This window comes from Corythoichthys intestinalis, chromosome 1 (genome assembly GCF_030265065.1).
Source record: "Corythoichthys intestinalis isolate RoL2023-P3 chromosome 1, ASM3026506v1, whole genome shotgun sequence".
NCBI classification, from domain to species: Eukaryota; Metazoa; Chordata; class Actinopteri; order Syngnathiformes; family Syngnathidae; genus Corythoichthys; species Corythoichthys intestinalis.
Genome location: NC_080395.1, coordinates 50,000,001 through 50,012,411, shown reverse-complemented (window position 1 = coordinate 50,012,411; position 12,411 = coordinate 50,000,001). Strand labels below are relative to the sequence as shown.

The following is a 12,411-nucleotide window of genomic DNA, read 5'->3' as shown; positions in this document are numbered from 1 at the left end:
GAAACAGTCGCTGTTTTTAAAGAGTTTAATGTGAGGCGATATTACCAAACAAGACACGCTGACATGTACGAGAAGATTACAGGGAAGATACGCAGCGAGAAATTGAAGAAACCTGAAGCTAGTTTATTTTCACAGCAGCAGTATTTCGCAAGATCCCGAGAATCGAAAGAGAATGCCACAAAGGCTCGTTGTGAGATTGTTGAAATTATTAATTTTAAAAAAAAAATGGCTAAAGAATGGCTTGCTAAAATTTGCTTAAATATATGTATTGTTCTACGTAAAGTACGTCAGCCAAGGTCGGCCCCCCACATTTTTACCACACCAAATCTGGCCCCCTTTGCAAAAAGTTTGGACACCCCGGTCTAAGAGCAATCACATCCGCCAGTAACCCTTGTGACGATGAGTGGCACAGAAAATGAAAGAATTAGGAAAAAGCGGCATATAAAATGGATAGACAGATGGAAATTTCCTGTGTCCCTCACTTCAAAATGACAGGCGAACCTCACCTTTACTCAGTTAAATCAAACTAATGCTCTTCATCTCTGAAAAATAGATCACTGGAACCAGTTATGTGAGCGCACCCATGTGTTCGGCGCTGACCTTTTACTCCTCCTTCCCTGTCAGGGTGAGCTGGCTGCTGACATTGCCACCGCAAAGGTCAGCGTACGCATGCACGCGTGTGTACGCAAAGCAGCAGCGGTGATCTATGGACTGGCTTTTGTTGTTTTAAACCATATGAGGAGTAAGATTAGCCTTAAAAGGGACTGTCCTTTCATTAGGCTTTGCTTTTTGTGAGAACTATAATCCCGGTGGAAGTGAAATATTTATTAGCTCATGAATTTCCGTCCCTACTTGTCTGACATAATTTTCTGTAGCAGCAGTAATGCTCAAATCATGTCCTCTTGATTTTATGCTTCTGCTGAACATCACAAGAATCTCTCATTTTAGAAACATACCCTTTATTCCAAGATATAATTCTCATACCTGAAAAGATCTTTAGTCATAAATATTAGGGAATGACCTTTTTTTTTTCCAAAGCGCACTGTAATGGTTTTGGTTCAGACTGTTATCATTCCAGTGAGTTTGGGAATCCTTTTATGTCTTCAACACAGGCAGAGAAATTTGCCTGTTCTGCTTAGTGGGGTGACCGAAAATTACAGAAGCGCAACGATAAAAGAAATACCTGAATTATTTCACTTAAATACAGTGCCATCAGCTAATTTTATCATTTTCAAATTCAAATGCGATATTCAGTGTTGAAAAAAATCTATAACGAACAATTGTGGAATTGGAGGAATGCACTGCTCAAATCAAGATATTATATAACCCTGATAGCAATAAATTTGCATCCAGTCAGAGTCCTCAGTGCATCCAAACTGCCTAATGCATCCCACAGATCCTCACACCATGTTATGCTTCTCTACAAGGAAATATGCAGATTTCTCTGCCTTTTCTCACTTTTCTGAAGTGGGGAAAGGGAATTATGACACCCTAGTAGCCAGCATTTGAGTCATGTACAGGTTAGAGAGCGAGATGATTCAGTGTCTGGTAGGGACTGCATATTTGTTGGAGTGACGTGAACAAAGCGCTCTCACAGTTTGATGTGTTCCTTTTTTATATTTATCCTTCTTGATGTCAATCCTGTTAAATTGAATGCTTCATGCTGTTCCAACAACACAGGGGGTAGTTCTATTGGACTTTCAAAATCCTGCTATAGGACACATATGCTTTCACCTCGGAGAAAATGTTTCCAATTGTGTAAATATCTTTTCATCATTGCTAGTGTTAGATAAGGGGACCTTCTGTCTTTCTGGAATCACAGCGTCGTACTGTGCAGATTTTGTGTAGATCACAGAGCTGTATAAGTATCTTTTAAGTCATTGGCTGTCATTCTAATAATCTTTCACCATCACATTGATGAAAGACTTATTAGGGAACACCTCGATAAGTATATACTGTATCTTCATAAGTAGTTACTGATCTCATGAAGCTCACAACTGTCCCTCCTCTCTGTTGTAAACTAGGGAGCAGCCAATCTACACCACCAGGGCCCATGTCTTCCAAATTGACCGAACAACCAAGAAGAACTGGGTCCCAGCAAGCAAGCAGGCTGTCACAGTCTCCTATTTTTATGACAGCACACGCAACAGCTATCGCATCATCAGCGTGGATGGTTCCAAGGTATGAGCACGCTTTTCAAGAGAGACAATCCACTCTCTTTGTTTTTAGAAGAAAAGGGCTCTCACACCAGAAGTCTTTTAAAAGTTTACTTATGATCACAAGGGCTAGGTTCATAATACAGGTCTTAATGCACGAATCCGATTTTTTCGTGTTTTTCTGACTCGAGTCAGGCATTAACTTGACGGTCTGAATGGGACATGTCACATAGAAATGGACCATTTCAAATCTGATCTAAGTCACTTTCGTATGTGGTTCAAATCCGATCTGGGCCACTTTTTTTCAGAATGTGACTGGCGGTCTGAACTGTCAAACTCCCAAATCAGAATTCGTGCAGCAATTACGTCAGCAAAAAGCAAGAGGCACGGAGGACTGCAGCCATGTAGGTATTAGCGCCTAGCTTGAACTCTGCTTTTAAGCACGAAGTGGGCTTGACCACAGTCATAAAAAAAATAAAACGATGGAAAGAATAAGCCTTAGAATTTTCGATTTCCATTTTGTGCGCCGAAAGAGCAATATTTCAGTATTGCACCCATGGCCGAGTCGAGGCAAACCGACGCACCCACTTCATTTCACGCACTCACGTCAAGGCTCACGCGTGTGCGCGTATGCGTTCTATCAGTCCATAGAAACTTTGAGTAAAAGACTAAACGGGGATTATTAATGTCTGTTATTTGTGTCCTCTTTTTGGAAATCAAAATATGATCACTCTGGAATGACAAACAGCTAGAATGTGTAATTTGTTTTGATGCTTCTGCGCATGCGGGTCTCTTTGCTGAGCGCATCTCAGACTGCGAATTAGTGCGCATGCGTGATACTTGAACGGTCTCAATGGACAAAGGCAGTCTGAAGCGGCACGACAAAAAAACAGATTTAGCAAAAAATCGGATTTGTACATTAAGACCTGTAGTATGAACCTAGCCAAGGTGGACATCAATCACACACGGAGTACAACGATGCTCTGACGTTTAAAAACTCAAAGGACTGGGGCTAACTTGTAAAAACAACGGTCATATGATTATAAAAAAAAACAAAAAAACAAAACAAAAGTCATATTACCAAGCGTAGATTTGCGGCCAGGCAGCGCTTTACCAATTACATGTTACATTGTATCTTTGCCCTTGAGAGCGCCTGCCTGCCCTCCCTCAAATCAGGATGTAGACAAGATAATTCAATTTTATTTGTATAGCCCTATATCACAGCAAGGTTGTCTCAAAGGGCTTTGCAGAGGCAATATGATACACAGTCAGAAACGGTAGATGAATTAAATAAAGTTCTAGTCCAAGTCCTTGACAAGATAACACTTGTACAATAATTAAGCTTAAGCCAGATATCAACATTTGAAAAGCATATGTTGGGAAGCAATTCCTTGACGTCGCTCCGTAATACACGATATTAGAGATACTGTATGTAACTGTTCCCAAGAGTTGTGTGAAGACTTCCTTGATATTGATAAATATCCAGCTATGGGTAACTTATAATGAGACTCCTGCCAAGGCTGAACAATCCTAATTTTGATGTTTGTTTTACAAACATTTTCATCCAAATTTTCTAACTTTTTGAGTTATGTCTGAAACAAGTAAGCATGAGGTACATAATAGTTTTATTAGACCACCTTTCATAGAAATTCGATGAGACCATCCAGCGTAATCAAACGCTACAATACACATATTGATTATCCATCCTAGACCAGCACAGTACAAACTGTCTGTCACACAAGTTCAAAATAAAGTTCATTAATATTAAAAAGATAATAACAAATAGCTCCCTAACTAACATCATACATGGTAATACCGACTCTTAAATGCTTGCCTGTAATTGACGGTAGACAGTTAATATTGAAATTGTCTGTAACATTAGACCCCATTTAAACTGTATAAATATTTATGTTCACACTACCACCATTCCTCAGCTTGGTGGAAGTGTAGATTGTTTCCATGGCGATAAGAGCCTCCTCTCCCTGTGAAAAGACACAGATATTGTCATGCGATCATCTTCAGCCCTTTGATTATTTGTGAGTTATTGTAGCGGCACAGTAAGTAGGCTGTTGTTTGGATTTTGCTCTGCTGTTTGGGTACAAAGTCTGCAGGATTTGCTGTCTGAATAAGAACGTTTTTGTTGGAAATGTTAGCATGATGTGTCAAATTTTTGCACGCTGAGGATTAAATCATCAAAAAGAGGCTCTTGGTGTAATGTGATGATAGGATTTCCATAGCAATTTTTAGGTTAAAATCGCTCTGGAGACATGAATATAAAGTATTGCTGTATTTTTGCAAAGCTTTGTGGAGTCAAGTGACTCCCACTGCTTGAAGCCAGCGAGGCAACACTCATCAGGTTATGTCATCACGCAGGACTGACAGCAGATAACTGGCGACTCTTGGACTAAACTGGCTTATTTTTATTTTTGCAAAGTCCTTTGTTAAAAAAAAAAATTCATTGGTGTACAGAAAAGTGCAGAGAGCTAATTCATTTCTGACTGCATTGTCGTATTTGAATATGTTCTCGCCAGTACTTCCCCAAGGTCAGAACTCTTCTTTGCTCTCCCTCTCATGCTTCCCTCTTTGTCATGTCACGAACGTTGAGTAACAGAGCTTTTTCTAAGGACTATTCCACAGGAAACTACAAGTATTTTTTAAATTACATTAATGTTGCACGACTGGCCAATTAATTCAGTAGCTTGCAAGAAAGCAAGAAATGGAATATGATGGCTCTATTTTCATATTCCCTGGTATTTGTATGATTTGGGTTTTCAATTACTTTTTTTGTCAATATGATATACCCCTTTTGATACATCCTATTAGTTTTCAAGGAGAAAAAAAAAAGAAAAAAAAAAACAGCAACAAAACTGACTTGGCCATCAGTTTCCTGAAATGGATGTGCCGGTGACTCAGTCTGCCTTTGTTTCTCGTGAAGCGAGCCGTCGTCCCACGTGTTAATGCAAAGCATTTTGCAAACACTTTTAAAAGGGCTAAACCCACAGCAAGACATTTTCAGTAATGCCAGATAACACTTGGACAAGATTGGTGTAATGTATTTCGTCAGGCCAGGACTTCAAAATAAATGTGCGACTTGAAAACTGGGAGTGCTGTTGATACCTTGAATTGTTTTTAAAAACCTGATGTGTGTCTGTAGCACCATTTTTTACAACATTGGACCCAAAGTTCTGATTGCCAGCCATTTGATGAAGGCCAGAAACTTTCAAGAACAAAGTTAAAAAAAAAAAAAATTTAAAAAAACCTCTAGATTTAAGATTTTGTGGGTAAAGGCACAGACGTGATCTTTTGATAGTGTAATAGCACACTGTAGCCTACTTAGCGTGTCACTCGCTCAAACCCACTTCAGACTCACACACTTCACACTTCAACTTTACACCAGTTGATGCTTTGGTTCCCAGTCTGTTCCTTGAGAGTTTTTTTTTTTAAACGTATTTTTAAACACTAACAGTTTCTGCTGGATTAATTTCGTTTAGGGGGAAAAACAGTTAAACCTTTAGGTTTATCCAGTTGTGACTCCCTGAACACAACATGAACATGTCATTGTTTCAGTTCAGGTCAGCGGAAGTCACTTGCGTTCTGTCGTGGTCATTCTATTAAACTCCATTGGGAAAAAAAATCTTTATTTCTGATGCATAGTCTTTTATTTGCATGCTCCTCGTGAAGGAGGTAGGTCTGCGCAGCAGTTTTTGCTGCTGTATGCAGAAACCATGTCAAACTGTCAGCTTATATCAGTTCACTGGGAGAACCGTGCTGCTCACCGATGATGATGGAGCAAGTACAGCGGATGTGCGTTCCCAGCACTTCTGACTCCTATCAAATGATTAATGATTCACTCTTTGCACTGTCTATAGACCCTACCCACGTGACGTCACAGCTCCGCTCTCCTGAATGGTATCGCCCACTTGTCCGTCAAAACATAGTGTTAACCTGTTACGGCTACGTACATTTCTCCTATTTACGGCGTGTTTTTCTGCTCCTTAACATTAATAATCAAAATGGTGAAGGCGTGTGTGGCTGTTGGTTGCACTAACAGAGAAGATGGAAGGAGAGACTTGAAGTTTTACCGTATTCCGAGGGATCCAAAGAGGAGAGCGAAATGGACGGCTGCAATTCGACGTGAAAACTGGGCACCAAAAAATCACCACAGACTATGTAGTAGTCATTTTATATCCGGTAAGATGCATTTAAGATATACTTAGAGGGTTTTGGGCTGACAAATAACCACAATTAAGATCATTGCGAGGCTAATCGCCGACAACATACGACGTAGTACGACATAGTTTCAAATTCAAGATGTTTGTGACTTCCCTTTCTTCCACCATCGTTATTTTTTGAATAATATTTAGCTGGTACCAAGTGAAAGAAACTGGCCTCGTCTACGGGGCTGACAAATAACCACAATTAAGATCATTGCTAGGCTAATCGCCGACAACATACACGTATGTATGTAGTGAGAGTGCTATCGCTAAACCATATAAACATTAAAAGCCTTAACTCCATTGACAAACGACATGAAATACATTAGACTTGACAGTGGATGTTAGCAATAACAAAAGATTTTGAATTGAAAATTTCGTAACTCACCTTTCCAAGCACAAGATAGATTCCTGCCGAACGAGGACCTGTTTCACCCAACCAGCAACGAAGTATTTATAAGCCTCCAAGCTCTTGAAGTTTTTCAAATTTTCGTGGCAATAGGCTGATTTTGTGTGGACGAGATAATTGTAAATATCAGCGTAGCAGATGTCAGGCAGACAGGGCGAAGACAGTGGGTCGAAAAACATCGATTTGGGCATCAAATATGGATCTGGCGACTGTATAGAACGAAGCTTTTCCACATAACGCCTTTTATGCAACACATCCAGTGAGTTTACGGCATCAGAAAACACCGGGTCTTCCATGAAATGCATTTTAAATTCCTCGATCAATTGAAAACAATGCTAATACAGAGACAAAATGACGGACAAGTGGGCGGAACCACACAGCGAGCACGTGGTTTTGTGACGTCGGTGGGTAGGGTCTATTGTCAAAGAATGATACCTTGCAGCAACAAGAGTAACCTATATAGTTATCTATTATTAGTAATAAATCTTCAAATGCAAATCTTAACCTGCTATTTCACCACTATCATTATGAACCCATAACCCAGTTTGATAATCTTACACATTCCAATCAGTCTGCATTCTTTCCTCAACTTTGACAAGATTGTGTGGTATTCGTCACTTGACAAGGGTCGATGTCTCATATACAATAATACGTAAGGCAACCCCGCTTATGCTGTAAACTGACGAGGAACATACCTCCATAGGGGCAACTAAAGCAGCCCCGTACACGATTTAAAAGGAACCCTCAGGTTAGTGGCCAGTAGCAATCTAATTTGCACTTCCGGTTGCACTTGATACATGCCTGCCTGGCTGTCCACCCCCGCAGCTGCTTGTGTCACTCTACTCCCCCTCCCTCTGTCGCTCTCCCACTTGCCTACTCGCTTGATTACAGTCTCGCGTGCACATTTCTAACACCTACGGCACCTTCAATGGGTGTTGTGATGATACAAATACAGTATTAGTGAGAATTCAAAGCAAAAATATTTTTCTGAATAATTCAATTAGTGTCTAGAAAAAAGGGGAGGACCCTTTGTATCAGAGGTGGGCAAACAATTCCACAGAGCCGCAGTGGGTGCAGGTTTTAAACCCATTTAGTGGACTCCTTTTCACCAATCTGGTGTTTTTCCAGTGCAATCAGTTGATTGCAGTCAGGTGCTTCTTGTTTCTGCTGAAACCTCATTGGTGAAACTGCCTGTGCTGGATCAGTTGAAACAAATACTGCGGCCCTCGAGGACTGGTTTGCCCACCCCTGCTTTATATCTATGGTTCTATCAAAGTGGAGAAACTTATTACTAGAGCTGCAGCTATCGAATATTTTAGTAATCGAGTAATCGACTGAAAATTCTATCGATTAATAGAGTAATCGGATAAAACAAATATATTTTTAGGTGAAGAGCAATTATAAATATACATGAGAAAACAAGACATTTCATCTAATCTTGAACCATTTTCAGTCAATTAATGTCTTTATTTTTGATGTATATTGTTGAAAACAGCCAACAATTGCATCTGAGATGTAACATGAATTAAAAAAAAAGACTAATTCACTGCTTTCACTCAAAAAACTTTTAGATCTTATTAAAAAAAAAAAAAATTATATATATCTTACCTAAAAATGCCGTTACGCTTGATAACACACATCACTTTAAAAAAAAAGGATTTTTCCCCCACGTGTTCCAATTGAATTTCTATTTGTGTCAAGCCATTTTTAAGTTCTAGTTAAGTTTTAAGTTAGTCTAAACTGTAAATCCTGATAGGATTTTGAGTTTTTGCAGTGTTCAAAATAAATGTATGATACAGGCTGTATTGGAGCACATTAGGGACCAGTGCTGTTTTTATCCAGCAGTGACTACTGAGCTAAAATTGATAGTTAGCATTATTAAGTTTTTATTTTACACCCTCATCACTCCACAGTGTTATGTTATGTTAAAGCCTGTATGTAAGACATGTTAGCCATGGATCGACAGTGGTCATAATTAATAGAAACCTAGCCCTCCGCAGGGCTAACGTTACGTGAGCTAGTAGTGACAGTAGCGTTAATCTTATTTATTAGCGCTTAGCGCTCTTTATTAGCGCTTAGCGCTCTATTGCTTTAAGATGGCGGCTGTTTACTAACGCTGCCCAGATGCAGCCGAGTCTGTCATTTCGCATCTAGTTCAACATACATGCGATCTCTATGAGACGCATCAGACCTACCTGTAACCAACGTAGCATCGTGCGGGCTAGTATTTAGCAACGTCGGCGTCGTTTGTAGCGGCTGTTGGCTGCAGTAAGTCCCCCCCCCCCCTTTCTTCCTCTCCGCACGTGACATCAGCGCGTTGTCCCGCATTAAAAGTAGTCCAAGCAAAATGTGATGCTTAGAGCTGTCAAAATAAACGATTACTCGAGGTGAATAAAATTACTCGGATCAGTTTTTAAACTCGAGTTACTCGAGTTGCTCGAGTATTCGTTTCAGCTCTACTTATTACATTACACACGTAAAAAAAAAATCTTCAGGAAAGTCCTTTTTGCTCTTGGTAAGTAGTTGTGAACAGGAAAATATAATGATTTTCGTCAGGGTTTTTTTTTTTTTTTTTTTTTTTTTGTACTTTTCCATCCATTTAATCTAACTTCTTCCCAGTTACAGGCCCATGGAACAGGTTAAAGCATCTAAATTAGTATATTTGGTTTAGTGTTTTATGATTTCTAGTCATCCTCCTTCCCAAATACCGCTATAGCTTGCCGCAGCCCAGATTTCCACTATGAACATTAAACTTTCATGTCTCACACTCGTCTTCAAACAAATGTGACAAACTGCTCAAAATTCACCCAGCTGCTTGAGTCGAAGTGTTGTTCAGGATTCTCCAAAGTGCCATTTCTCTTTTGAGAAATTGGGGTCGTCTTTGTTTTTAAAATTAGATGAACCTTGCAGAATGTAGCCCAAATCCATTTTGACATCAAAAGCCTGGAGGCTTTTCTCTAGGTTTTTGTTTCTATTTGCAGCCATAGTAAAGGTGGAGGGACATTTTACGGGTGTTGAAAAGGACACGTCTGTCAGATTTGAATTCTCAAATGCTATGCTTGCAGCCAGGTTGCTATGAAACAAGGACTGCCCAGTAATTTAACTGTCTTAAGTGCGTAATTTGTATCAATGTCCCTTTTTATGTTCCAAACCATCAGCTCTTTCTAGTCAGGCAGAATTCTATGCGTGTAAATACAATAAACTTAGTTCTTTTGTTAACTCTTGGATAGGGTTGCCATTTCCGCAATACCAAAAATGAGGACACTTATGATATTTAGTAAGGAAGGAAAAATTGCAACATCAAACTCAAATGGTAAATGGTGTTACACTTATATAGTGCTTTTCCACCTTTCAAGGCGCTCAAGCATAATCCCAACAGAAGGCCACTTTCCACATGATTACAATATCATAACATTATATGATATTTTGTTAACTATAAGGGCACTTTCACTTTAGACCAAGAGAACCAGGGTCCGGTTGAAGAGCTACCTCGCAACTAGTGTTGTTAATCTTACTTTTAAAAAAGTAATTAATTACAGTTACAAATTACTTCTCCCAAAAAGTAATTGCGTTAGTAACTCAGTTATCTCAATGTAAGAGTAATTAGTCAATTGGCAAAGTAACTGGTGATAATTTTCATGTTTTTTTTTTTTCTCAAAAAAACAAAACAAAACAAAACAAAACCGGTCACACAATGTGAAGTTTAAAGTTTTTTTTTGGGCAATTGGCCCTAGCCCAATTCTTTAACTTAACTAGACACAGGGGTATTGCGGATATTGCGATAACTAGATGGTAACCTTTGCTATGTGTGGAAGTAATTTAATGTTGTGAATCAACCGTTAAGGTTATTAAAGTTGCTCCCGTTATTGCATTAGTTTCCTTCTGTCTACTTTAGACATGTGTAAGTTTTAAAACTGTTTCATCAGAAGATAGGTTTAAGACAAAATTTTGCCGATTTAGGAGCATTTTAGATAAAAAGTTACTTAGATTCGCTAGGAAGGTTCTCTACAACAGAGCATTCCTGAGAAGTCTACTGCTCGAAGATGGCGGCTGTTTACTAACGCTTCTAGTTCTTTATACATGTTGCTAATGCCTCTGTGTCTGTCATTTGCATCTAGTTCTATAATATGTGATATCTACCATGGCATCATGTGGGCGTGGTTTGTAGGTTATCGGCTACAGTCAGGTATTATTGGAGCCACCTAGCATCGCGTTTGCAACGGCGTCACAACTCCCTTGCCTCATCCCCACTCCTGCTCTGCTCTCTAGTCTTCGTGAGTCCATCTCTGACTTTTCTGGCGTCATTCAACAACCAACATAGTAACGCACGCCTTTCCCGACTCTGTAACGGCATTGCCAAGATGAAAAAAGTAATTAATTAGATTACTCACTACTGAAAATAATAACGCCGTTATATTCTAACGCCGTTATTAACCTGCAAATGACTTGTTGAAAAGGTTCAGTATTCACACTGCGGCAACCGAACTTTCCGTGTGGCATCACGGCGCGCACACCCTGCTCTGCTTGCTTTCACAAGCGAAGCAGGGTGAGCTTAAAGCGGACCAAGACCCACGATTTTTGAGCGGACCAGGGTTCGTTTGTTTGGTTTGATGTAGAGTTCAAATGGGTGTTTACAGTTACGAAATGAAGCGGATTCTCTAAGAAAAATAATTTTGGCCCGTTAAAAAAGGACCAAACAGTGCTAGTGTGAAAGTGCCCTTAGAGAATCTATGATGTCGTGTAAAATGATGTAGACCTTTGTGTAACAGAATGGGGGGAAAAAACCTTTTGGGTGTCGATTAGGGGTGCACGATATCCATTTTTTGAAACCGATATCGATAACTTCCTGCTCCTCAAGACCGATACGGTAACCGATAATATAGATATTGGATATACATTGAAAAATGATGAGTTTTTGAACACCTGTAGGTCCAAAATACTAGTGGTTTTTTCAGCTTAGATTTGCCTTTGACCGAACCAGAATTTTCATGATGACATGAACATTATTATAATGAACAAAACAAAGAAAATAACAAAACTTTGCATACTGGAAAAACAGGAGTGGAAACAAACGCACAAATCCCAATCTGACACCGTGCCAAAAATGTTATTAATAGGGCCGATAATATATTATGTTATCGGATTTATTGGGATGACGTCATAATTCCTATTATCAGACCGATAATTATCGTGCACCTCTAGTGTCGATGGTTCACAGTATTTTTTCTCAATACATTCTTCTTGTAAAGCAATACATTTATGGCTTCAAATATGCAAACAAAATTTGCATGAAAATAGATGCATAATTGCAGATCACAGTTCTTACTGGAACTTTTATGTAACAGTTGGGAAAAAACACCACGTAACAGGTGATTATTAAAAAGAAAACTATTGTTTAAAAACGGTTCAAAAATGATGTGACTCATTTTTTTCATTTGTGTAGCAGAAAAATGTTTAAAAGTATTTACAATGTTTTCAAAAGACCAGAAAGAGACCAGCACCAACAACTACTGCCGAGTCTAATGTGTTAAGTGGCTAACCACTAGCAAGCTAACACAAACAACAACAATTGAACTAAACTCGCCAATTCCCTTTTTTTCCACTTCGTCACATTTATTTTTTTCACTCTTAG

The 12,411-nt window shown here is 39.2% G+C and overlaps 1 protein-coding gene across 4 annotated transcripts in view; it reads left to right on the top strand.

Moving 5' to 3' along the window:
- homer2 (homer scaffold protein 2) overlaps positions 1-12,411 on the top strand; it is a 67,481-nt gene that overhangs the window by 31,659 nt on the left and 23,411 nt on the right. For all 4 annotated transcript variants that reach the window (XM_057837124.1, XM_057837113.1, XM_057837104.1 and 1 more), the window contains exon 2: positions 2,025-2,181. In XM_057837124.1, coding sequence (XP_057693107.1) covers positions 2,025-2,181 — 157 coding nt within the window. The remainder of the gene's footprint in view (positions 1-2,024; positions 2,182-12,411) is intronic.